Source organism: Amphiura filiformis, chromosome 4 (genome assembly GCF_039555335.1).
Source record: "Amphiura filiformis chromosome 4, Afil_fr2py, whole genome shotgun sequence".
NCBI lineage: Eukaryota > Metazoa > Echinodermata > Ophiuroidea > Amphilepidida > Amphiuridae > Amphiura > Amphiura filiformis.
Window position 1 is genome coordinate 32,757,624 of NC_092631.1, and position 26,091 is coordinate 32,783,714.

At 37.4% G+C, this 26,091-nt stretch overlaps 1 protein-coding gene across 1 annotated transcript in view; it reads right to left on the reverse strand.

Annotated features, from left to right (window-relative positions):
• Nucleotides 1-794: 794 nt before the first annotated feature.
• The window catches only part of LOC140150129 (nuclear receptor coactivator 7-like), a 70,347-nt gene continuing 45,050 nt past the window's right edge, over nucleotides 795-26,091 (reverse strand). The window contains 6 exon segments of the mRNA XM_072172134.1: nucleotides 795-4,312; nucleotides 5,190-5,362; nucleotides 5,664-5,816; nucleotides 6,654-6,773; nucleotides 10,613-10,772; nucleotides 16,609-16,774. Of these exon segments, the coding sequence (XP_072028235.1) occupies nucleotides 4,171-4,312; nucleotides 5,190-5,362; nucleotides 5,664-5,816; nucleotides 6,654-6,773; nucleotides 10,613-10,772; nucleotides 16,609-16,774 (914 nt within the window). The 3' untranslated portion in view covers nucleotides 795-4,170.

Here is a 26,091-nt window from a genome sequence, read left to right on the forward strand (position 1 = left end):
CTGCAGTTGACTGTCAGACAGTACCAGTGATGTTTTAAATGGGAAGTGTAATTCTTAAGAAAAAAACCCTTTTACAAATGCCCTCTTTTGGAAACTGCAATACCCTGGGGGATTTATTTGGGTAAATAACTACAGTTCTAACAATGGGAGTCCCAACTTCTTTGGGCTAATTCTCTAAATACTTGATTCCATCTTGAGTTTGGTAGTGACGTAGATGCGCATTTTACTGTTAGCAGTATCAAATTGTGTGTGTGAACCTAATCCCGCAGAGCGTACACGTACGAGGGCACTTGTTGGCAAGTTTGTGGTGCAAACCTGTAAAGGTACGAACGTCACTATCAAACTTGAGAAGGAAACTAAGTATTGTGTTTGATATCGGAAAATATAAGTAGAATGCACCATATAGCTTAGCTTTACTAGTAGCAAACAAAATATCATTTTACAATATTATAATACACAAAATCTACAACTCAATAAACATATATATATATATATCTACTCTATACATACTTATAGAAAGTACGGAGGTCTTTTCAGAACAAAATTCAACACGATTTAGCTCAGACACTTGGGGCAATTTGATAATGTAAAGAGAATTTGATACACTACAGGTCAAGATGGATATTTGTCATTTGGAAAATAAATTTGAGTTTAATCTGAAAAGTCAAGAAGTGATCTGGGAAGCAATAACACTAAATAGAAAAAATGTCACCAACTGTCAGGTATATGGGCACATTACACCAAATCACTGTGCGAAAGGTGCAATGGTGATGAGTTCCAGTTAAAAGTATATATATATGGCTACTGGAGACAATGTGGTTTCAAATATGATCATGAAAATGTACAATTCTGAAAATTTGGAATTTGTAAAGAAAACTTGAAACTTGTTGTCTGCAGTTGACATCCATAGTCCTAAAACTGGATCTGTTTGGGGGATGGGGATGAACAATAATTTGTTTGTGGGATTGGGCATTCATTACTGGATGCACAGATGTCAATCTGGTTTCAGCCAATCTGTTTGAAACTATTGGAAGCAGCTTGGCATCATTAGTATCTTTTGAATCCAAAAGTGGGAAAATGAAGTTGTTTCAAATCTCCTGGCGTGTACCATGCTGTGTGTGCAGTTGAATTCCATTACATATAATTTTTGCACCACACTACAGTATATTCACTGATGATCTAACTGCAATGCCATTTACAATCAAAAGTGTTACCTTTAGTGAAGTTTGGTGTTCAAAAACAAGGAGTATGTAACATAAATTAGTGATAAATACACCGAACGGAAATAACTAAATAGCAGGTTTATAAGCTTTTAAATTAGGCTGGAAAAATTTTGCTGCATTGCTCTCTAGGAGAATTTCCAAGGTTGGTTAATAAGCAACAGTCACTGTAGGCATACACCCTAAATTAACACTGGCATGTCCAGGATCTTTTCCTGCCGGGGGCTCAGAGGGGCTCTCAGATTTATGTGGGGGGCTTAATGGCTAAAATCGCCAAAAAACGGCTGATTTTGCATGTGTTTAACGAAGTGCAGGGGGCTTCAGCACCCAAAGCCCGCCCCCTGGACACGCCACTGATTAAGTTGTATCTTTATACCTTAAAAACACAACAAATCTTTTCCCCCACAATTTTATGGGACAAATTCTGAGGAGGAGGATATGCTGGAAAAGTATTTGTCTCCGAAAGAAATATGCAATACTTTTTTCCAGCCTTAAGTTTTAACAAGTATAGCTTTCATCTGAATAATAATTGCACATTCAAATTTATTTCAACTGATTATAATCATATAACTACAACTGCCTCTCAAAGGAAACTATTACATAGCAAAAACTTAAAATATTTTTCAAATTTTCAAACTTACATTTACTGTATATATTTTGGGGCTCAAACAACTTGAGACTATTGATACATGCGATTCAACACTGTGACCTTTGACTTCTTTACAACATCACCGGTTCTATGAATTGTAGCTGCTGATGTGCTGTGGTCCCAATAAATATGACTATAAACCATGGGGGGTCTCATCTGGCGGTCCTTGGGCTGCATCCGGCCCACCAACCACTAATATTTGGCCCTTGAACAACTCTAAATGTAAAGCACTTGCGTTTAGCTTGGGTCCAGGGAAAAGGTTATGGCAGCTATTAAACAGATATAACTCCTTTAAAAAAAATACCTTAATTGCTTTTTTTATTATTCAAAACCAAATAATAATTTGTTGTAATTCTTTTAATTTCCTGTGTTTGGTTATGGTGCCATTTCCGGAAATCCAGAAATCAGGTATGCGTTAATAAAAGGGAATAGAGAGTCATGGCATGAAAGGTATTATTATAAACAGAAATATATTGTGAGGAATATATCTGCAATACAATCTAATCCAGCCGACTATAGAATTGAGATACAGGCAAAAATAAGGTGCCAAAAACAATCAAATATACATAATGTTCAACTTTTAAAACATGTAAGCAAGGAATGTGATGATATCAGCAATATAGCATGTGCTTGACTCCTTGGCAAATTGATGCTGATAATACCTCAACTTTTAAAATTGTCTCCTTTGGCATGGCTTAATCAGACTGTATCATTATATTGTTTCAAATGCTCAAAGAGGTTTGTTGGAGTTGTAAATGACTAAACCATAACTCTCCTCAAGAATAATTTGATATCTAGCCAAACTGCCATGACTAGAACTATTCCCTTTCTAAACACTGGCTTGACATTATGAAATTATGACCTCACTACTCAAAAAAAAAATAGAAACCTTATTTTCATAGTAGAACACTAAGCCTTGAAGTAGAGTGCCGCGACTTAAGTAATTTCCACAAAAAGATGAACAAAACCCATATCATAGGATGTCATAAACATATAAGGCAATAAAAGGCATATATATTTCCCAGATTTCCATGTTGAAGAATAATATCAGCAAATGCTTTGTAACTGGCTGAGGTTACGCTGAAGCATACAATATACATTGTATATTATAAAAATAACACCAGTTGCTGACACGACATGTTGCTATAATATGACTGTTACATGCTCACAGCATGATGGTCACATGCCACAAGCTGTGACTTGTTGAAGTCAAAACATGATCACACTACAGCATAAAATATATTTTATACATGTATAATGTCAAAATAACACCACCTGCTAATGTGACTGACTGTCATAAAACATGATCATCAACAGCTTGCAGCATGATTATCACATGCTCACAGCATGATTGTCACATGCTCATAGCATGATAGTCACATGCTTATAGCATGATAGTCACATGCTCACATGTTGAAAGCTGTGATGGGCTGATGTAAAATAGGATCACATTGAAGCATAACATGCTATCCATTGCGTAAACATCACCTGCTGCATTCAACACTTCATCCACTCTAGATATATCCACCTTGATATTCTGAACAGAGTTGATCACATGGTAGTCATGTGAATGATCACATGATAACAACATATTAAATCTACTCGTCTCCATGTATACAATGGGTGCTGGTTTCCAGTGTTTCGTAACTTGTTGATGGAATGAGTGTTGTATTGTCAGCTGACCTTCACATGTCGACAGGGTGACAATTAAAATGGTGAACGTCAACATTATCCTGCATGGCACGTCACATCACCAAGGAATCCTGTGTCAGCAATATAAACCTCCAATCACATGGAATAAAGAATGTAGCCCAAATGCAGCAAGGTGAGTCTGATGGGCACAGCATGCCATCACATGCTAACAGCAAGACAGTCACACTGCTCCCAGCATGACCATCACATGCATACAGCAGGTGTCACATGACCATGACACAGCGTGACATTGCTTACACTGCCACAGCATGATGGTCACCAGACCATCACATGATGATCAATAGACCATCACATGTTCAGAGCATGACAGTCACATTCTCAATAAACATGACAGCGGTTATCTGCCAATCAGATAATAATACTACATGTACTAAATAATTCATGTTGGTTACACACATCATATATTTCAAATTGTCCTAGGTTGCACATGGGTATAATTATCACCTCTGATCACACACTGGTGTACCACAAGGTTCAATACAGGTCCACTCATCACTAGATAAGAAACTGGTGGAAGGAGGAAGAGGAGCACAGTCCCATATATCACGGTAGGATGTTATGGAATCACTACAGTAGATTTTGGGGTCTTCATGGGAGTACAAAGTTCCATGCTTCAATATTGGCAATAACAAAGTCTTCTTGTTGGGACAAGATCGAGTTGGCAAATGTTTTACAGCTTCTGCTTCTACCGTGGTATAAGTCCCCGTCCAACCAGAGTCCAAATGTGCCACTGTGGAACAAAGAAAACAACAGATTTAGTTACATATTTTTGTGTGCGAGTGCAAGAACATTTTCATTAAGAGCAATAATGAAATTGAGATATAGCCAAAAATACTGCTCTGCATGCTAGCACTGGGCTTCAACATAAAAAAGTACTTAATTTTTGAGATATTTTCTTGTAATATCAAGAGCAATTTCAAGAACCATTGTACCAATACTAGGCTTGTTTGTACTCATTTTAATGAATTTTTCATGCTGATTTAAAATATGAACATGAATTCTGAATTACAAAAAACAAATAAAAAACTTGTCGTCTGCAGTCATCACCCACATGGAGAGGGATAAGGAGCAAAAAGCAACAAAAAACAAATAAATATCAAAAATAAATATAAATTTTGGATTTATATAGCGCATTTTTCCAGAGGATTCAGAGTGCTGTCATTTCGCTGTCTGGTGAATTATCACAATCAGGTCACATCAACTAGGCTGGATGCAGCTGAACCCAGCACAAACCTATCCGCACTTTAAGATAGCAACATCTACATGTATCTCTGCAGCTCCCCAATATTTCATAGGGTGCAGGAAGTTTTTGATAACCATACAACTAATTACCAATTTTGAAAGTAGGAGGAAACCTGGAGATCCCGGAGAAATCCAGAGAGAGCGAGCATGGATCGGGATAATCCAAGTGCACCATACAGTCCTTGGGCATGGCCAGGCTTTGAACTCAGGACCTCAGTGGTGCAAGGCGAGGCAACAAGCGCTGCACCAACTCACTCTCCCATAAATGCTCATAACTTGGCAAACAAAGTATGCCAGGGACATACATACAGATTTCAACATCAATAAGCATAGGACTCAATATCCGGTCAAATATGGACACTTACTCTCCTCCACCAATGGCCAGTGAGTCCTTGTCGCCTTTGACAAAGAAGTTATTCTCTCCCGTCCACTTGTAGCACTCCAAATCATCGTCCTGGAACTTGAATAGGAATGTCTCCCCTGTGCCATAGTAATGGTCACTGATTTTCAGTCCACAGCTCACTAATGAACCAAATATCTGCAAGAAATCAATAGAATCAACACAAATTAATTTGGATGTGCAAAGATTTGCTGCCACAAACTATCACTTTATTTTCACTTTTGATTTTTTGTCCACATTTATAATTACCAACTGCAAAGTTTCTCAACCCTGTCTATTTAAGACCCCTGAAACAAGTGAGACTTTCTGTTTAGATAACCAATATCATTAATGAATATGATGAACAATAGGGGCCCCAATATACAACCCTGAAGTACACCAACATTGATCAATTTCACACCCAATGCTTAGCCATTTAGGACAAATCAATGATACTTACTGTATTATCTGCGTCTTTGACAACCAATAATATGGGACTGTCAACGGTTCGCATACTACGGTAGAGACTTGTCAAACTGAAGCCATGTATTGAGGTGCTGTATAATAGACTCCAGCTATAACCTTCAGTTCTTGGAGGGAGTTGTTTACCCAACTGTAATGGCCAAAGAAGAATCAAATCATTACATTATTGCAGGGAAAAGTAATATGGTTTGACTGCTTATGGCTACTAAACAAATATAGAAAAAAAAAGTTGCAAAAAACCCCTAAGAAGGAAATAAATGTAAATCAGTTGTGAATTCTTTCTAGTTCATTTGTCATTTTTCATATTATTCTTGGAAAACAATATACAGAAAAGAAGCAATACAAATATTGGCTACATCCTATCTCCTGGACTCTTGAAATCAACAACGACAACAAGAATAACGATGCTGACAACATAATGAGCCTCAGATATTTGGGCATATAACACCCTGTTTGTATATGCTGATGACAGTCAAGGGTTGAGGCGGGCCTGTGTTCATGTCGCATGTCCATGTTTGACCTCTCGTATCACATGCAATGAAATACACTGAATGAAAGACCCCCCAAGTCAAGTAATTAAATGGCAGTTCCAGGATCCTGCCCACCACCATGAACTAGCATTTATTGTTTATAACTTCCAATTCAAAAGTTGGGACACTCATACTAGTGTTATTTCGATGCATTGGAATCAAATTGAAACAAATTTACTTAACCAAGAATTGGATCAGAATTGAATCAATATAATTGCAAGTGGCAAAAATTGAATTGGAATTAAATTAAAACAAATTTTGAGTAACAGCCACTTGAATTAGAATTGGATCAAAATAGAGGTCATGAGAACTAGATGAATTGTAATCACTTTTGTGTATTTAAATAACACTAACACAAACATAAATGCAAACATTCTTTTTGATAAGGTGCACTACTGGATTTGTGAAAAAAAGAAAAGTTTCAGTTGAAATCTTACTTTGCGTATGTAAATATCTTCCAGCAGTTCACTGCTTCCCTTCAGCTCGGGGAGAGGCAAGTTCATCTCGCATTCTAAAATGGTCATCCGCCGCCGATTCGCCTCTTCTTTGGTAATGATCTGGTAAGGAAACATCACAAAACAAACAAATTGGTAAAAAGCAAAAGTTATGTTGGGAAAACCCCTGTAGTTTTCTACTCTTGCAAATCAGTGACATTGATAACTTGAGGCAGCATTTTGGTGTGCATATCTATGTGGTGATGTTAAACGCATGCACACCAGCAATTTGAACGAAAGCTTGCACTTTGAAGCTGTGCCATATGAAATGCACGCTGACTAACATCACTTACTCCCCAAGAATCACTGTATGCAGCTTTTGTCAATAGATTATAAAAAACATTAAGGTTGGTATTATGTAGGAAATCTACAACTCTACTCACTGTTTTGTCACCAAGGTCGTGCGACTTCTTCAGTAATGCAATGATCCGCCTGTTTTCAAGCGAAAATGTCTGGTTCCAGGTACTCACTTGTCAACAGTGGATCACATATGATTTAGAGAATATTCCCTTGTCACAGTTGATATTTTTAATGCACCACTTTCGCAGGAAAACATAGGAACCATCAAATTACTGAGGAAGTCACCAGTCTGTGGTGACAAAACTGTCTGACAGTGAACAGAATTCTGGCTTTGCCTGCCTCCATAATTACCAAACTTAATTTGACAATACAATTCTAATGAATATATTCTAACATTACATACATGTGTAAATGCAGTAAAAAACCTAGAACACATTGTAAGTTTGAAGCTTCCTACAAGTAAATTAATGACTGATTATGATAATTTACACTATCTATAATCAATCCCATTGTATCTATAATCGATCCTGTCGCATTGATTATATCGGCTATCCTGTCTTATATTGATACGGAGCTGTACAAAGCACTCGGCAAATGATCAACTGACTGCGTGACCAGAAACAGTTGTTTCCATACCCAAACATTAATCACTCCCTGATTTGCTCTAATCATCCATAAAATAATTAATCATAGAATCATGTGTTTCACATAAATACTTTCCCACAACATTTCATACAAACAAATAACTGCATGTAATTCAACTCTACTGTCGACCAAATCTAATGGCCAATGGCCATGAACGACACTGTTGATACCATGAAGGCCCTGGAAACAGCTTCCACATCCAACATGTCTGATAAATCATTATCCTTCATCAACAGCTATTGTTTAAATGATAACTATATATCATATCATTATTCTATATGTACACTGACAGTGTGTGTAATTAGCAAAGAGCCTGACAATAGTTATGTACAAGTCATTACACAATTACATCCCATGGTGAAAAACGGAAAAGCTGAGAATTAAACCAGTCCGGCAACTTGTTGGTATAATCAAAGAGCCAAAATTTAAGGTACAAGTCAAATACATTGCACACTATAATAATGGTGTGTCTCGCCTCAAGTTGAGAGTAACGCCATGTTGGATTTGGTGCCATCGCCAGCGTACAGACAAACCGCGATTCTATGCCTGTGTATATGCCCTGCGGGATAGGTAAGCGAGCGATTTGAATCTGCCACTGCAAAATCCAACATAACGTTCCTCTCAAATTGATTCGAGACTGACTATAGTTGACATGTACTCAAGTATACAGCTAGGACTGAGACAGAAAACCATACAAACTGGCACCATATTCACAGCTGCTATATTAGTATGATCCAATCCCACTTCTTTTGTCAAAGTTCTGTAATTCATATACCATCACATTTGACTGCAAGTTGTTCTTGGTATTCTGGGAAATAATTCTCATCCCTGCTTTTCAAAAACACACTACACAAACTGTATGAGCTTATGTCATTGTGGAACTGTGGCAACTAAAATTGGCATGTGGTTGTGTGAATAAAAGCTTTTGTCTAATTAATGATTTGTTTGTTTCAGATGAAATAAAAACCTGTTGCATGTGGTTGAAGGACAAGCTCTTGAATATCCTTATTTTCTCACACTATTTATTTTCCCTGAGATGAGCAGCAAAAATACCCAAATTGTTTTATCAAATCATCTGTTTTTCTTTCCTGCTCCTAAATGCAAAAGTCCCTTACTCAGTGGACTTCCATCCTCTTTCCCCAATCCCTTCACCAGGCCATGCGTTTAGAATTTTCCAGACAAGCTGTCAACAGCTCCCCTTGAGGGTAGTAAGGAGAGCTGTTCAAACCACTCCCCTGATATGTTTAAGGAGAGCAGCTAAGCTGTTAAGGAGAGTGGTAGGCGAGCGAGGAGAGTTGTTCTATATTAAAGCTTCATAAGGGACACCCCAGATTCTTAAGGTTTTTTTTTTTTTTTAACTTATGCATGCCTTTGGGGACCTAGAATACAAAAGTGTCAGTTTGAATTGGGTAAAACATATAAATTCATGTATGTTTGACTGAATATTTAGTGAATAAACTTCTGGTATACACTATTGGGCGAAGTCCTAAAAAACAGCTGCCTTGATTGCGATTAAGAGGAGTGATTTATAGCTCACAAAAGCAATTACGTAGACCTGTGGCCAAGTGCCAGCTCCAGCTCTACTCAAATCAAAAGGCCTGTTTCACTGCTACCTGCAAAGACAATGGATATATCCTAACCATGCTAATTCTGCGCAATTGTGCAATTATGGCTACTAAACAAATATAGAAAAAAAAGTTGCAAAAAACCCCATAGAAGGAAAAATGTGAATCAGTTTTCTTGTTTTCTTCAAAATATACAAGCCTGATTAAATATTCAATATACACATATTTTTGGGCCAAATATTACCACAATATTTGGACAAATTTGGTCCAAAACCCAGTGGACAAGTGGCAAAAAATATGTCCATTTTGCTCATCATATCTGAATAAAAATTTTTTGAAGTTAATAATTGATGCTTGAAATATGAAAAAACACCAAAAAAAAAACCAAATGGCCGATCTCAGCATTTGTGTTATCAAAACCAGCTGACACCATCATAATTATATTACAACATATGCTACATTTGCAGGCCCCTGCACACAGGCCTGGGAAAAAATGCCAAATTTCCCACCAATATAGCAGCATTTCATAATTTCTATATATTTCTACATTTGGGATGGTAACATTTCCTTCCATATGCCAACATTTTCAGAAAGAATCAAATTCCATATTTCTCCAGCCCTGTATGCACACCAATTACTATATGTCTCTTTTAAAAAAGATTTTTCTCCTAGAAAATATTCATTTTTTACACCAATAGTCTATGTGTGAATAAAGTCGTAATCTTCACTAAATATAACATATAGATAACCGATCTTCACTAAATATAACATTGATAACCGATTATCTATATGATTGATATACATGTAATATGTGACCATCCAGCACAACTGAGCCCTGAAGTCGCCAATCATCATTTTTGAGATATTCAACCAAAATATTCTGCTTGAAATTAGCTTTAAAATGATGTATATCATGTCTATAGTACTTGACATTTAAGTAGTGAAAAATCAATAAAACAGTCAATAAATCCTTTGTTTCCTATTGTTTATTGTTAAGTTCAATGGAGCATATCTCAATAGTGGCACTGGCAACATCCGGGCTCAGTTGTGGAGGATGGTCACATATGTGACAGCACTTCCGCTGGGAATTCAGTCAGATTATCCTTTATTATATCCAGATTAGCTCTTATGTAGGTATTTCCTGACACAGGTATATTCTTGGATTATGGTCATGTGGAACCATTATGATTATGTGGGTAATAGGTGGGCATTTCCTGACAAGGGATTTCACAGAATATGGTCAAAATCCCACACCCCTATATACAAGAATTCCAGCTTCTAGCAGTAGTACTGCAAGTGCTGGAAAATGTGTCAAATTTGCTGTTCACCTTGAAGAAATGCGATACGCTCTTTAGTCCCCTCTGTAGCAGAACGGCTATGATAGCAACCTACCTCCCAGTCTTTGGATATTGGTTCATCAAAGAAATCTTCTACGACTTCTAGCGAGCTATCTTCTTGATCAACCACCACAAAGCCAACATCACTGGGCTCTAGATCCTTGCCGTAAATATCAGGAGTCCATTGCAGGAAGAAGTCATACAAGTTGTCAGCTCTGTTAAATAAAAATGGCACAAACAAGTTTTTATTTATTTAATTTCTTCACTAGGTAAAAGAGACAACTTGTGCTTGTCGTGAATATATAACTTGTCTAGCCTGTACAAAATGACTGGGAAGGACTGTTTGACTTGATTTCTTTACAATGAGTGAAATCGTGCAATGTCCTCCACAAATGCCCATGGCGGAGGCTAAATATAACGTAGCATGTCCGTGATCATGTCTGAGGGTCCATCTGTGTCAATCACTTTAAAGGTAGTTGATCCGATATTTTCATATGGTTTGTTTATTACCTTGCATGGAGGTTGATCCGATATTTTCATATGGTTTGTTTATTACCTTGCATGGAGGTCTGTCACAAAAACAACCTGTTTTCAACGTTTTGAATTAAATAATTTTGCTCCAATAGGTTGGATATCAGCAGCAAATTATGTGTATCAAAATGACCTATAGAACAGTATTCTGTTCATTGGCAAAACTGTAATATGAAAGTTTCTCAAATATTTGGTGCTTAATTAAATTCTCGAAACATATTCACATTCATAGGACCACAAAATCAGCTGGTTTTAAAGAAGACAAGGCCGTGACATTCATCTTCATTCCCTGTACAAATGGGTGAAATCATCTCAGGGGCGGCGCCAGGGTATTTTGATAGGGGGGGCAAAACAATATTGGAAATTTGATATGCGGCGCAACAGCGCTGCCCGTCGCGCTTACGCGACGCAGGGGGGTGTCTGCCCCCCTCAGAATTTGGAAAATTTTCAAAATGAAAGCACAAATGAAGCCATTTGATGCAACATTTTTACCCTTTTTAGGGTTATTTATTTATTTTCCAACCGCATATTTTTATGGATTTCATTCACGGACCGGGCCCGACTTTTAGCCTGCTGGTTTTAGGCATGGACCTACTCGATTAGTTAATCAAGCACTACCTTTTGGTAACAAAATAAATTCATGGTACAAATGTGCACGAAGTGAAATATGGTGGAAACAGTATATTAAGTCGCGCGAAGCGCGAAAAAATTGGCAATTTTAGGCTAAAATGGCCAAATATGAGGTTACTTTGGTCAGAAACACAGATACAGGCGTCAACATTGGGGAATGATTGTAGGCCTATATGGTTGCATAATGGACCATCTACCCTATCAAAATATTGTGGGGATTTATACCCCACACCCCGGGTCGGATCTACGCCTCTGGTCGCAACGCGGTGTAGGCCTATATGTTTAGTCAGTTGCATTGTATATGATATGCCGGTTTTTTTTTATAAATTGGCACGATAAAATGATATGAATGGGGGGTGTCTTGAGGTTGGAAATATTTCAGGAGCGTGGGGCGGGAGGTAGTCGCCCCTATGATCCGAAAAAACGGGTTTTTATGCTTTTTCAGTCAGAAAATGACCAAATTTGCCCATTCGCGAGTGTGGAGAGCGAAAAAAATTAGGTTCTTTATGCTTTCTTGGTCAACATTTTAGGAAAAGGTCCACCTTTTCAAAATCAGCCCCCAATAAATCCTGGCTACGCCCCTGGCCGGCCGGCGATTATTTTTTTCGTACATCATATTGGTAAATTTAGATTTTTTCCGTTTTTCATAATCAAACACGGAATAAAGCAAAACTCACTGAAAAAATAAGATTTTCTGAAAAATCATTGATTTTACACGTATGCGTTACAAATATGATGTACGAAAAAATTAATCGCTGCGGCCGTAATGAAGCCAATTGCTTATTTATATTGGTGCATAATTTTTACACTATTTCTGAGAGAGGCGTTCTAGTATAGGTTTTGGATATACAATGTGATGAAACCCTGTAAAAGTTGTGTGATATCGGTCTGAAACTTATAATGATCAATTGCTGCATGATACAGACTTGCATGTGTTGCCGCACCTAGAAAGTGACGTAGCCATGGATTTTTCCAAAGTAGTTGGGAAGAGAGGCCATGTGACTTTTATGGGGAAAAATTTGCCGAAAATGGGCCCAAAATATAAAAACCAACAACTTTAAAACCGCGTAGGACAGCATTCCACAATGCAACCGTAATGAAGCCAATTGCTTATTTATAGTGGTGCATAATTTTTACACTATTTCTGAGAGAGGCGTTCTAGTATAGGTTTTGGATATACAATGTGATGAAACCCTGTAAAAGTTGTGTGATATCGGTCTGAAACTTATAATGATCAATTGCTGCATGATACAGACTTGCATGTGTGGCCGCACCTGGAAAGTGACGTAGCCATGGATTTTTCCAAAGTAGTTGGGAAGAGAGGCCATGTGACTTTTATGGGGAAAAATTTGCCGAAAATGGGCCCAAAATATAAAAACCAACAACTTTAAAACCGTGTAGGTCAGCATTCCACAAGGGCAAGATGTCCGAAGGGGAGTTTCCTCCTTCTAACCATGGCCAGGGAGGGGAATTGCTCCTTTTCTTCTTCTCCCTCCTCTCTTTTTCTCCCCTCCCTTTTCTCTCTCTTTCTTCTCTTTCTCTTTTCCTTCCTTTTCCCTCTTTTTTTGAAAATCATAGGGGGGCAATTGCCCCCCTTGCCCCCCCTGTGGCGCCGCCCCTGAATCATCTCACCGTAATATGTAATTTTTATACATTGACAGTTGCTAACATCGATCATACTTGGTTCCAGATCTGCGAGTACAGGTACGATTGTAACGCAATTGGAAGAACATTCATTTTGTTTGAAGAAAAAATAATTGCTTTCACCTAATTTTGTTTTTATAGAGAAAATATTGCACCCAAATTTTACTTATTTTGTTGAGATTCTTGCCCATTTACGTTTAAATATTTGAAAAATTTGGACTGCTAAGCTGCGCTATATGACACTCATGTCTCGATCCAAGTCTAGCATTGTCTGCTCACCGGACATCACAAGATCAACGACCCACTTCATTTGCGCAAACGAGAGGTATTGAACAATTAAGTCAATCTTTGGGTATATCAGGTTTCGTATCCGATTATTCAATTTGAGAACATCATATAGGGTGAAAAAGGTTGTAAAAGATACGACTGCAAACTGCCCTCCAATGGAAAAACACAGTATCTGATATGTTACTTACTCGTAGATACTGTATTTTTCCATGGCAGGGCTGAGAAATCCTGAGTGTCTGTGTTAAGGAAAACTTGCTATTTCCTCTGTGACCTAGTCACAACATCACTTGTCATGTTGAAGAAATTTACATGCAGCTTATTGCATCTAGGTCATGTCTGTATCCGACCATCATATTTATGCATCTTTTAAGGGATGGGTATTAACGTTTGGACAGTATTTATTGTGGGACATTAGAGCACATCAGAATCCTTCTGATATCAAATAATTTTGATTTTTTGAAATTAGCAATGTAATACACATTTTATGGCAAATGATTAAAAATTGATATTTTAATATTTAACAGTACTCAAGTAAACTTTATAAATCTGATGATTTATACTTTAAAGTATATGTAGGTGGGATGAAAAGCCGACAATCAATTGAACATTTTGACCTCTCGTACTGAAGATATTGATTTTTTTTCCCAAAACACCAAAAAAAAAAATGACTTTCTTCGTATTCAGAATGCAATTCGATATGTCTGATGTGCTCTCATGTCCCACAAAAAATACTGTCGAAACACTCATTCCAGATCCCTTAAGAACTGACTAAACACCCACTCATCAGCTTCACTGATCTTAAATATCGCATCGCAAACATTGAAAAAATCTTAAGCAACTAATGGGAACTACTCTAAGAACTCTCCTCTGTATGATGGAGAGTACACCGCATCCGCTTTAGCCACCAAGGAAAGAAACCAAATCTTAAAACGTGTGATTATTTTGTGTTAGGTCGTGTGATAAAGATCTAAGCTGCTGCGCCACCTTGCAGGTTCAGGTGGTTGTTAAAACGGTTGGAAAAAACAATCAATTTCATTGAGACTATTTAATTATTTTACCTATAGTGTTGAATTTAACGATTTCATGATTATTGTGAATAAAATTTGCTAATAATGCCCCAATTTATTGTACAGATTCTATTTATTAATGTATTCCAAAACTTTACAAATTTTCACATCCACATGCATATAAAACTGCAATTTTGTAGCGACATGTACCACTACAACATTCACGATGGCCATTGTGCCTATCCCTGGAAGTCAAATTTGGAGTAAACTCAGTTTTGTCAATAGGTGGCGCCCTAACACATAACCCCAAAGACCAAAGACAGGGTGTTTTATGGACAATCACAAGCATTTAAAAAAAATAGGAGGAATAGTGATACTTTGATCTGATACAATGTTTTTATATAATCGGGTACTCGAAAAATTGATTATTTTTGACAAATTAAAATTATCGCCTGATCCTGCCCCACGATGGCCACCTTTTGTGTGTGCATTCATTAGGATTTCAAACATCCTCATCTCTCATGACATAGTTCATCAAATGAGAAAACAAATCACATCCTCCACAACTTGAGGTCAACTTTTGAGATATGATGTGAGTATAGAGGTCAATGAACTATGTCAATGGCATTGAGGCCATTTGTTAGATCACACTGAATGTACTACACAACCAGATTCTTATTGCTGCTGGCCCCAGAGGTACACTGCCACGCAGCTACTTCATTGGTACTCTAAAGTGCCCTAGAGTGCACACATCGGAAACACACATAGAGCACACACACTGGTACTGGACTTGTGCAGTACTTGTTAGAGTAGCCACAAAGTAGGGCATCAGTGTACCTATAGGGTAGCTAATAGGAATCTGGTTGTGAACAAAATGACCTTACATGAACCACCAACATACAAGTGGCTGTGATCTAACCTGCCTTTTAGTAGCCCAATTGGCAGTCAACATTACTAAGTAATTTTTCACAGGAAAATTTTCTGGACACGTGACCAATGCATATCAATGTGAGTGTAACCTCGAGCCTGATCTCTGACCCCCGGCGGTGACCTCGCTATTCAAGTCTTAGTAATTTTGAATTGAAATAGTATTTTTGACCGCAATTTTGATAGAAATTTGTGCATTGCAAATTTATGTAATATTATGTAATGTTAATTTCTTCACAATATCATCAAAAAGTAATTTCAAAAATATCTATCTACGGAAAAAAATATTTATCTACGGAAACTCTTACCATAATATTATTAACTTGCGACAAGTAACTTATTTTGCATCAAAGGAGGAATTCTTCCTATTCAAATACATTGGAAGAACACCCGCTGTGCTCGGGGTCACATTCCATAATGCTAATATGTCTGCGCCCATGGGTGTCACGTGTCCAGAAAATTTTCCCGTGAAAATTTACCTATTAATTCTGACTGATTGGGCTATGTGTCAAGATTTTACTGCTACTTTAAACTACTTCCTGTCCTGTCAATTAACAGATGATTGGGCTACTTTTCGACATTGGCACTTGCGACTTTTGATAGTTACTATTCCATAGACGCCAATGGTTAGAAGAAACTTGTGCTACTTTCAGGCTGAAGATGTTTAGCAATCCCAAGCTGTGATGTACTTGTTTCTTGGTATTGCAAACCAGTATTCTGGTATCTTTTCCTCTACTCTTTCCTAGTAGGCTCAATTAATAGCCCTCTCATACTTGGAGAATGCCTTTTGCATAGATTTACTGACCCTGATACACCCCTACATACATAGAAGAAACTTGTGCTACTTTCGGGCTGAAGATGTTTAGCAGACCCAAGCTGTGATGCAACTTACTTGTCTCTTGGTATTGCGCACCAGTATTCTGGTATCCTTCCTGTACAATTTCTAGTAGGCCTAGCCCTCTCATCCTTGAAAAAAGTCTTTTGCACAGGTTTACTGACCCCCCCAGGCTGTAATGCAACTTACTTGTCTCTTGGTATTGCAAACCAATATTCTGGTATCTTTCCTCTACTCTTCCCAGTAGGCCTAGCCCTCTCATCCTTAGAAAACGTCTTTTGCATAGGTTTACTGACCCTCAAGCAAAGGTAAAGAGGTGGGTCCTCGTAGCGCTGGGCAGGACGAGGGAGAAACTCTGTAAATCAAGCAGACAGAACACACACATATAGTCAATAAAAAATGTGTACATTAAGAATAGATGTGTATGCAATTAAGAATAGATGTGTATAAAATCAGAGCATGACCAGAAACCTTCAACCCCGGTGGTTAAGAACCTAACCAGGAGCTGAGCATCTAAAATGTGCCGAAAATAGGATGATTTTTCTTGTTTTTGACATAAATGCAGGGCAAAATTTGAACACACAATTTAAGAAATATCATCAAAGTGTTAGAGAACAAACCAAAAGATGGATGAAGATCTATAAAAGGCACATGATACATGTACTAGCAGTTACAGCATGCAATTTTTAAAAATTACTAGTAATCAAACGCTGGTGCCGTTTTCACAATCGTTACCGGCTTCCAGTCGTTACTGGCGACATAGTGACAAAGTTGCCTCTAGGTCAACTGCTTATGAGTTGAGTTGCAGCACGTGGTGGCATTTGCACAACCGTTACCGGTGTCCAATCATGGCTAGCGACATAGTGACAAGGTTGCCTTCAAGTCAACTGCTTATGAGTTGAGTTGCAGCACGCGGTGGCATTTGCACAATCGTTACCGGTGTCCAATCATGGCTAACAACATAGTGACAAAGTTGCCTTTAAGTCAACTGCTTATGAGTTGAGTTGCAGCACGCGGTGGCATTTGCACAATCGTTACCGGTGTCCAATCATGGCTAGCAACATAGTGACAAAGTTGCCTTCAAGTCAACTGCTTATGAGTTGAGTTGCAGCACGCGTGGCATTAGCACAATCGTTACGGTGTCCAATCATGGCTAGCGACATAGTGACAAAGTTGCCTTCAAGTCAACTGCTTATGAGTTGAGTTGCAGCACGTGGTGGCATTTGCACAATCGTTACCGGTGTCCAATCATGGCTAGCGACATAGTGACAAAGTTGCCTTCAAGTCAACTGCTTATGAGTTGAGTTGCAGCACGCGGTGGCATTTGCACAATCGTTCCCGGTGTCCAATCATGGCTAGCGACATAGTCACAAAGTTGCCTTCAAGTCAACTGCTTATGAGTTGAGTTGCAGCACGCGGTGGCATTAGCACAATCGTTACCGGTGTCCAATCATGGCTAACAACATAGTGACAAAGTTGCCTTCAAGTCAACTGCTTATGAGTTGAGTTGCAGCACGCGTGGCATTAGCACAATCGTTACGGTGTCCAATCATGGCTAACAACATAGTGACAAAGTTGCCTTCAAGTCAACTGCTTATGAGTTGAGTTGCAGCACGCGGTGGCATTTGCACAATCGTTACCGGTGTCCAATCATGGCTAACAACATAGTGACAAAGTTGCCTTCAAGTCAACTGCTTATGAGTTGAGTTGCAGCACGCGTGGCATTAGCACAATCGTTACGGTGTCCAATCATGGCTAACAACATAGTGACAAAGTTGCCTTCAAGTCAACTGCTTATGAGTTGAGTTGCAGCACGCGTGGCATTTGCACAATCGTTACCGGTGTCCAATCATGGCTAACAACATAGTGACAAAGTTGCCTTCAAGTCAACTGCTTATGAGTTGAGTTGCAGCACGCGGTGGCATTAGCACAATCGTTACTGGTGTCCAATCATGGCTAGCAACATAGTGACAAAGTTGCCTTCAAGTTGGCTACTAATTGCGACTTGACGCTATGGCCTGCTAGAAACAAATCAATAGGATATCGCAATCACTTTTCTGATAAGCGATGAAAGTTGCATCACAAAAAAACCGCTATGTTCCGTTGAACAAGAATACTGAAGTGCTCTGAAAATAAAACAGCATATGAGGTCACCATACTCTATCACCCTGCCTGCCAAGTTTGATATCAAATTGGATCGATTGAGCCCATATTTATTAGTCGAGCTATGCGTTTGAGAATATTGGACGAGACGTAGTAGAGTCCAATATTTTAAAACCCATAGCGAGACCAATAAATATTGGCCGTAAAGCATCCTATTTTATTATTATTATGTTTTGGATCACAGTCAACTGGAGAGCCAGCTGCCCATCCTCACCATAACAAAAACAATACACAACAGTGTTGTGGGGCCAAAAATTAATATCCCAACGTCTCAGGGGCACATCCTCCCGTGTCCTCCATGCAAAGTGGCATTATATTTCCACTATTTCGAGATCCTTCACTATACTGGCTCTCACAACCATCTTGCAGTGAACATAGGAATTGACAGATTAAATTTTCTCTTGCAATGCCTCGCCAAAACTCACCAACTTTTGTCACACTGGAACAAAATTTCTCATATTTCCGACGACTAGGTCTACCATCTACAATGTTTCCCATCGTGAAGTGCCCAGTGTGATGTCACACACACACACACAAAAAGCCTGAAGGCAATGTCAGAATTTCAGTAGTTTCACAATCTCAAACTGAACTATATGCTACCATTCATCATCACACAGTGGTGTGCAAGTACGTAAGGAAGTTACGTATCTAATCATCCAATATCTAATACTTTCAATATTTTCAAATGGGTGGGCGAGAAGTTATCACTCCTGTTACTCATTAATGCTTATCAAATATACGATCAGATTGGTGTCGATTCCATTCAGTAAAAAGCACACAATGTTTAATGCATCTACGTTCAAAGTCTGAAATATCACAGAGTTGCATGTTGTTCAGATTTCACAATGTTTTCAAAACATTTGCAGCTACTTCAACTACTTGAAGAAGGTAAAGGACCGATGAACCGTCTGCCATATAAAACACATGTTGCACATGAAGTTGATTATTATTACTTCAGCAGTATGCCTGAATCTTGTCCTATCATGATCCAAGCGTGTTTCAGCACAGTGCAACCAGTCAAACTAAACCAGTGCAGCAGCCAAATCTGGGCAAACAAAAGATCCTTTAATAACCACATTAATCTAGGATTGATACCATCATTGTACAACTTCAGTCTCACAATGTTCCACTTGCATCGAAATGATTTTCAAAGATCACTCCATGCACCGCTTAAATCAGATCCCTAATATCAAGATTTCCCACTTCCAGCCCATGTCACTGCTGCATCCGCATCTGAATTTTATCAGTATGGAACAGTATTAAAGCAAAGTTATCAAACATCCTGAATCTTGTCTTCATCTGGTCAATCCAAATCTACTTGATACTGACTGTATGCTGTTGATCCTCTGTAAACTTGCCAATTTTTTTTCAAATATATCAGGTCAAAAGCAACAGTAGTCTTCCGTACAACTTAGGTCCATGATGAAGAACGTGTTGCCCATTTGAAATTGATCATTTATATCTGTTGTCCCAGTTCAAGTCCAATTTTGAGTTAAGCTGCTGCGAAAGAGTGCACCATGGTCTGTAGTCTGTAGTTATTCAGAAATCACTGTGTAATTTTGGATACATACAATACACACACATCTTTTGATCCACAGAAGTTATCACAAGAAGAACCCAAAGTCCAGAGTAATCAATGAAAAGTACACAAATGTGACAAAAATTTCCACTCTACAAACGTTTCAGTTCTCCTTTGACTGCCAACAATAATTGATACAAGTTCATTGATATTAAGTCAATGTTTCAATCTTGCAGGGTTTAGCATGATGGTTATGAAATATTAGGTGATACATGTGCTGCTACAATACAAAGTGAGCAGACAAAGCACCAAATCATGCGCGCCCATTCATTATCTCCCGGAATTGTCCACAACGTTTAGACGTTGGAACCAAGAAGCCTCATCTCTAATGGTATAGTTCCATAACCCCCCATTCAACATTCATAGCTTAGAAGTAGATCTTAGGTTGTGGAGTATGAGTTTATGTACCCAAAGTATCTATAGGTCATTCCATGACTACACACATGTATTGGGTTTAAGGAACTGGGTCCCCATTCATTGTAATGTTTGAGATCCTGGCGCACCCAGCAAGTGTAAAATATTTGTAGCAGCTGGATAATTTTACGAGGCTTTTATTTTTGTGATTCTTTCATTTTAATTCAGAACTGTGAAATTAAAGGCTGCAAAACTATTTTAAAAGAAGGTTTAAAGTATAGATTTTAACACCTCTTATAAAAGCCAAACTTACAAATCTGTTCAAAACTGTTAAAAATCATGAAAAATTGATACCACTAAAATTCTTATTATACAGTAGGGGGAAGAGGTGGAGCTTTTCAAAATTACACCAATGATATAACATCATTTGGGGGAATTCCCAGCCACTTGCAATGCCCATTTACCATGCTTGCAGCGTGAGCTATACAACTGTGTGCATAGCTGTAATATATTAACTCTTCTTTATATCCCATTGGCTAATATTCTGCATTGGTAACTTCTGCTTTGTTTAATTTTGACAAATGACTGAGTTTGTGAAAAGACGCTGTGGCAATGGTTTTACCATTGATATGATTAAGCTGGTGAAGCATGATTAATAGCTATTAATTCATGAAACTGAAAGGGAAATTCCCACTTTTGTTATTAAACCAAACCATAGCCATGGTATAATTTACACACATTTGACATTATTAGTTTGGCCATGCATAGCAATAATGTAACTTACATCAAACAAGTATTTTTTTATTTGCTTTATTAATTGTGTTCTTTCAGGGTGGGTTAAGTTTCAGACAAATTGTATACCACCAGCTATAAAGCTAGCCTATGGTCGAAAATAATTTCCGGGATACATCATTTTGATCCCGTATTATCGATGAATTTCCCAGTCATTTTGACCTGGTATTATCGGTGGGTATTATACTGGTTCTTTTTAGAGAGAATGTTCATGTAAAGTCTTTGAGCTTCCAAAAAGGCTTTATTGGGACAATCATGATGTGCGTGTGTAGCGCACAAAAGAATATGTATTTTATGTACTATGTGTGAGTGTAGCGTGGACATTTTTTTGTATTTTACCCTATTTTGGCCTATGATTGGGATGAGTTATGCAAAACGGGCACCTTGCTCCATTTCTTGTCCTGATTTTGCCTTCCTGATTTTCTCTTTCATTTTTTGTCAGAGGAGCACTTTTCTCTTCCATTTTTTGTCAGGGTCACTCTGCCCCCTGCCCCCACTAGCTATGCTGCTGCCACATGGCGAATGTCAGATGTATTGGCAGGCTGAGACCCATGAATTGAGAGAATAGGAGTAGTCTGATTGAATTATGATGTGTGTGCAGCTCTAGCTGCCGACCCCTTACCTATTTGGTAATTTTGCCAAAAATAATGCCCCTTTAAGGGATCTGGAATGAGCGTATTGAGCGTTTCGACACTATTTTTTGTGGGACATGAGAGCACATCAGACATATCGAATTGCATTCTGAATACAAAGAATGTCTTTCTGATATCAATAATTTTAATTTTTTGAAATTCACAAATTTTATGACAAATTATTAAAATTTGATATTTTTCACATTTTGATATATAGCAGTCCTCGAAGTAAATTTTTATAAATCTAATGATATATTCTTAAAGTGTATGTAGCTGGGAGGAAAAGCCGATGAACAATTGAAAATTTTGACCTTTCATATTGAAGATATGGATTTTTTCCCAAAATGACCTAAATACTGAAAGGTCAAAATTTTCAATTGATCGTCGGCTTTTCATCCCACCTACATACACTTTAAGTATACATCATCAGATTTATAAAGTTTACTTCGAGTACTGTTAAATATAAAAAATAATATCAATTTTAATCATTTGCCATATAATGTGTATTACATCAAATTTATTTGATATCAGAAGGACATTCTTCGTATTCAGAATGCAGAATTCGATATGTCTGATGTCCCACAATAAATACTGTCCAAACGTTCATACCCCACCCCTTAAGGTGGCGAAAAACCCAAACATTTTGCCACAGGTAGACGAACCAGATTACGTCATTATATTTATTATCTTGATGCCCCACACCAGTAAATAGCCTCAGACTGGGTGAAAGTCTAGTCCTTGGTCTCTCTCTCTCTCTCTGTACATTTGTGTACTCTGCACTTCCTCATATGAACTGCTTTTTTAAGACCCATCTCTGGAAGTCTTTTAGTTCCCTGTCCAAGCTGTCAAACATCTTATGACAGAGTTCAAGCACAAAACATGCTATAATTAAAGCATGCGATGCTTTAATATGTCATATTTATCAGTATCTGCAATGAAGAGTGCAAAATGCAATAATCACCAAACGCTGCCTTGTGTATTTTGTCTTTATCTTGTTCATTAATTAATGTCATGAGATACATAACTTTATGCAACTTAAGGGCTGGGGTATGAACGTTTGGACAGTATTTATTTTGGGACATTAGAGCACATCAGACATATCGAATTGCATTCTGAATATGAAGAATGTCATTCTGATATCAAATAATTTTGATTTTTTGAAATTAGCAATTTAATACACATTTTATGGCAAATCATTAAAATTGATATTTTTGATATTTAACAGTACTTGAAGTAAACTTTATAAATCTGATGATTTATACTTAAAGTGTATGTAGGTGGGATGAAAAGCCGACGATCAATTGCAAATTTTGACCTTTCGTATTGAAGATATGGATTTTTTTTCCCTAAAACACCAAAAAAAAATAGGTCTTTTTGGGAAAAAATCCATATCTTCAATATGAAAGGTCAAAATTTTCAATTGACCGTCGGCTTTTCCTCCCTGCTACATACACTTTAAGAATATATCATTAGATTTATATAATTTACTTCGAGGACTGTTATATATCAAAAATTGAAAATATCAAATTTTTATAATTTGTCATAAAATTTGTATTATATTATGATTTTTAAAAATGAAAATTATTTGATATCAGAAAGACATGCTCAGATTCAGAATGCAATTGATAGGTCTGAGGTGCTCTCATGTCCCACAAAAATACTGTCGAAACGCAATAAACGCTCATTTAGGATCCCTTAAGGGCGAGGTATCAATTTTAAATACGGTATTCAGTCATCCCAGCGCAAAATGTAAAATAAAATTGCGTATAAATTACTGGTCATTAGGTATTTCTGAAATGGAAAATTTGGCAAAAAACGAGGAAAACAGCAGTATTGACAAAGCTGAAGCCCCATTCAAATTATACATGAATATTACAGTTTCATTTTAAAATGTCCTATTTTGTCTTTAATACACAACTTTCAGCCCAACCACTAGCATGTACATGTCAGCACATCCATGCTAGATGCAAAAAACCAAAATAATTTTGATGATTTTCTGAATGAGCAAATCGCTGAATAGGCCTTTAAAACTCACATTCAAAAAACAAAATATGAGCACTGAGATGAGTCAAATAACACCAGGCAGCTAGGTAGCCCATATCATATGTCATATTTTCACCTCAACTCCTCTACTCCCAATCCAGTGGCTCAATCATGGTGTCGCTCAGTAACAACATGTTTACTGCGTGCAGAATAGCAAAGATTTGTTTAAATGCTAGCAGGATGCGTAAGGGATTACTTAATCTGGCTTCAGGCTAATCCTGCCTTATGCATAAATGTACATGCACAGTTTATAATGCTGTACATGTATGTATAGCGTAAGACTACAACAAAAATCTTGATTTCACAGCCATTTTATAGTTTAGTAAATTTTGACATCAATATATTTGTGAAAGTGTCAAATGTTCACAATCTTAACTTAATTGGTTTTATAGGCTTTATACTGCAACAAGATCTATTCCTCAAATACAGGTAATAATAATACAATAACATATAGATATCCTGAGTGGTTTGCATAGGGAACTATATAGGGCCTAATACGACCATTTTGCAGGGACCGCAGTTCTTCCCAATGCAAAGGTATAGGAGCGAAATTGTAATAGTGTGTAAGAGGCTGAAATCAGTCTCTTACACTCGGAAGATTCTAGCTTGTTTCTAGCTATTTCAGGTCCGATTTATGGTCCGATTTCTGGTTATTTAAACCCTAATCCTAATTCCTAACCTAAAACCCTAACCCTAACACTTACCCTAATCCTAAACCCAACCCTAAATCCCTATTCAAAAGCGTGCAAAAATGAATCGCTGTTCTTCCCTGTATTTTGACGACTAAATATACCTTGCATGGGTGGAGACCTCCTGAGACATGTTACACATCCCCTCCCAGGCAACAAATTTGTTAGGTTTTATTGGACTGAGGAGGGCCCAAATGACCCAATTTTGCATTTTGGGGTTTAAAAACAAAAATTACCTGCATCAGAGATGCCACTTGCATGCTGAAAAAAAAATCGGGAAGTTGCGAAGCGTAGCCACTAATTCATTGCCAAAAATTAATCCTGAATTTTTGGCTAAAAATGGCAAAATCAGGAATTCTGATAAATCAGGAAAAGCGGCATCTCTGCTGTATGCACTAAAAAATTCCTTTTTTTTTGGCCTGAAATGGATTAAATTTGACTGAAATTTTGTGCAAAAATTTCAGAACATTTTCAAGATTGGGTTCTTTTCATAATTTTGAAGCTGGCAGAGATTTTATGGGTTATTTAGCCCATTCGATTTTTTTTCTTTTAAATCCCAACTGAACAACTTTATTTGGCAGTAGTGTTCTAGAGTTGTTGTTTAATATTGCCTTGAATTAAAATTTTTACACACTATTTTGTGTCAAATTTAAATAAAAATACTTCCATGTTCAAAGACCACCCCGATTAAGCATTCATACTTACACACACGCATTTATGCATGAAGTAAAAGTATTCTAGAATATTTTGCATGAAGTGAGTTTCAATTAATTTCCTGTAGTACGCTTTTAGCATTTAGCATTAATCAATACATATCATGCAGGTTAATATGTAAACATGCAGTGCATTGCAGTATACATGATTCAATAATAAACTTCATTCACATTGATCCTCTTCCCAAACAAGAAATTAAATTGACTGAAATAGATCTGGCTTTTATTTAAAGGGGTATTTCAAGATTTTAGCGTCCTCTTTTTAGTAGGTTTCAAAAGATATCCATGAAAAAACCTTATTTCTGAAACTTAAGTCAATTCAATCTGGAGGGGGGGGGGGCACTTTACACAAATGTCCATGTGGGTATGTTACCCTGAAAGACCTCCCTTTTGGAAAGTACTTTCATACCACCAAAAAGCTAAATTTTGCATAAATTTGAGGAGATTTGTTGTTTAAACATGCAAGACCAAATACACATTTGAATCAGGTGTAACCCTGTAAAGCATGCATCACCTTAATTCCTTAAACCAAAAACAATTTAATAAACAAATAAAACAAATAAAGGAAACAAGAAATTTCATTGACCAACTACATACCATATTTGTCACATACTACTTAAGAAAGCAAAATAGATATATATACATCAACATGACCCAGAGAAGATAGTAATATTATTACTCATCCCTCTCTCTCCCTCACCAATCTT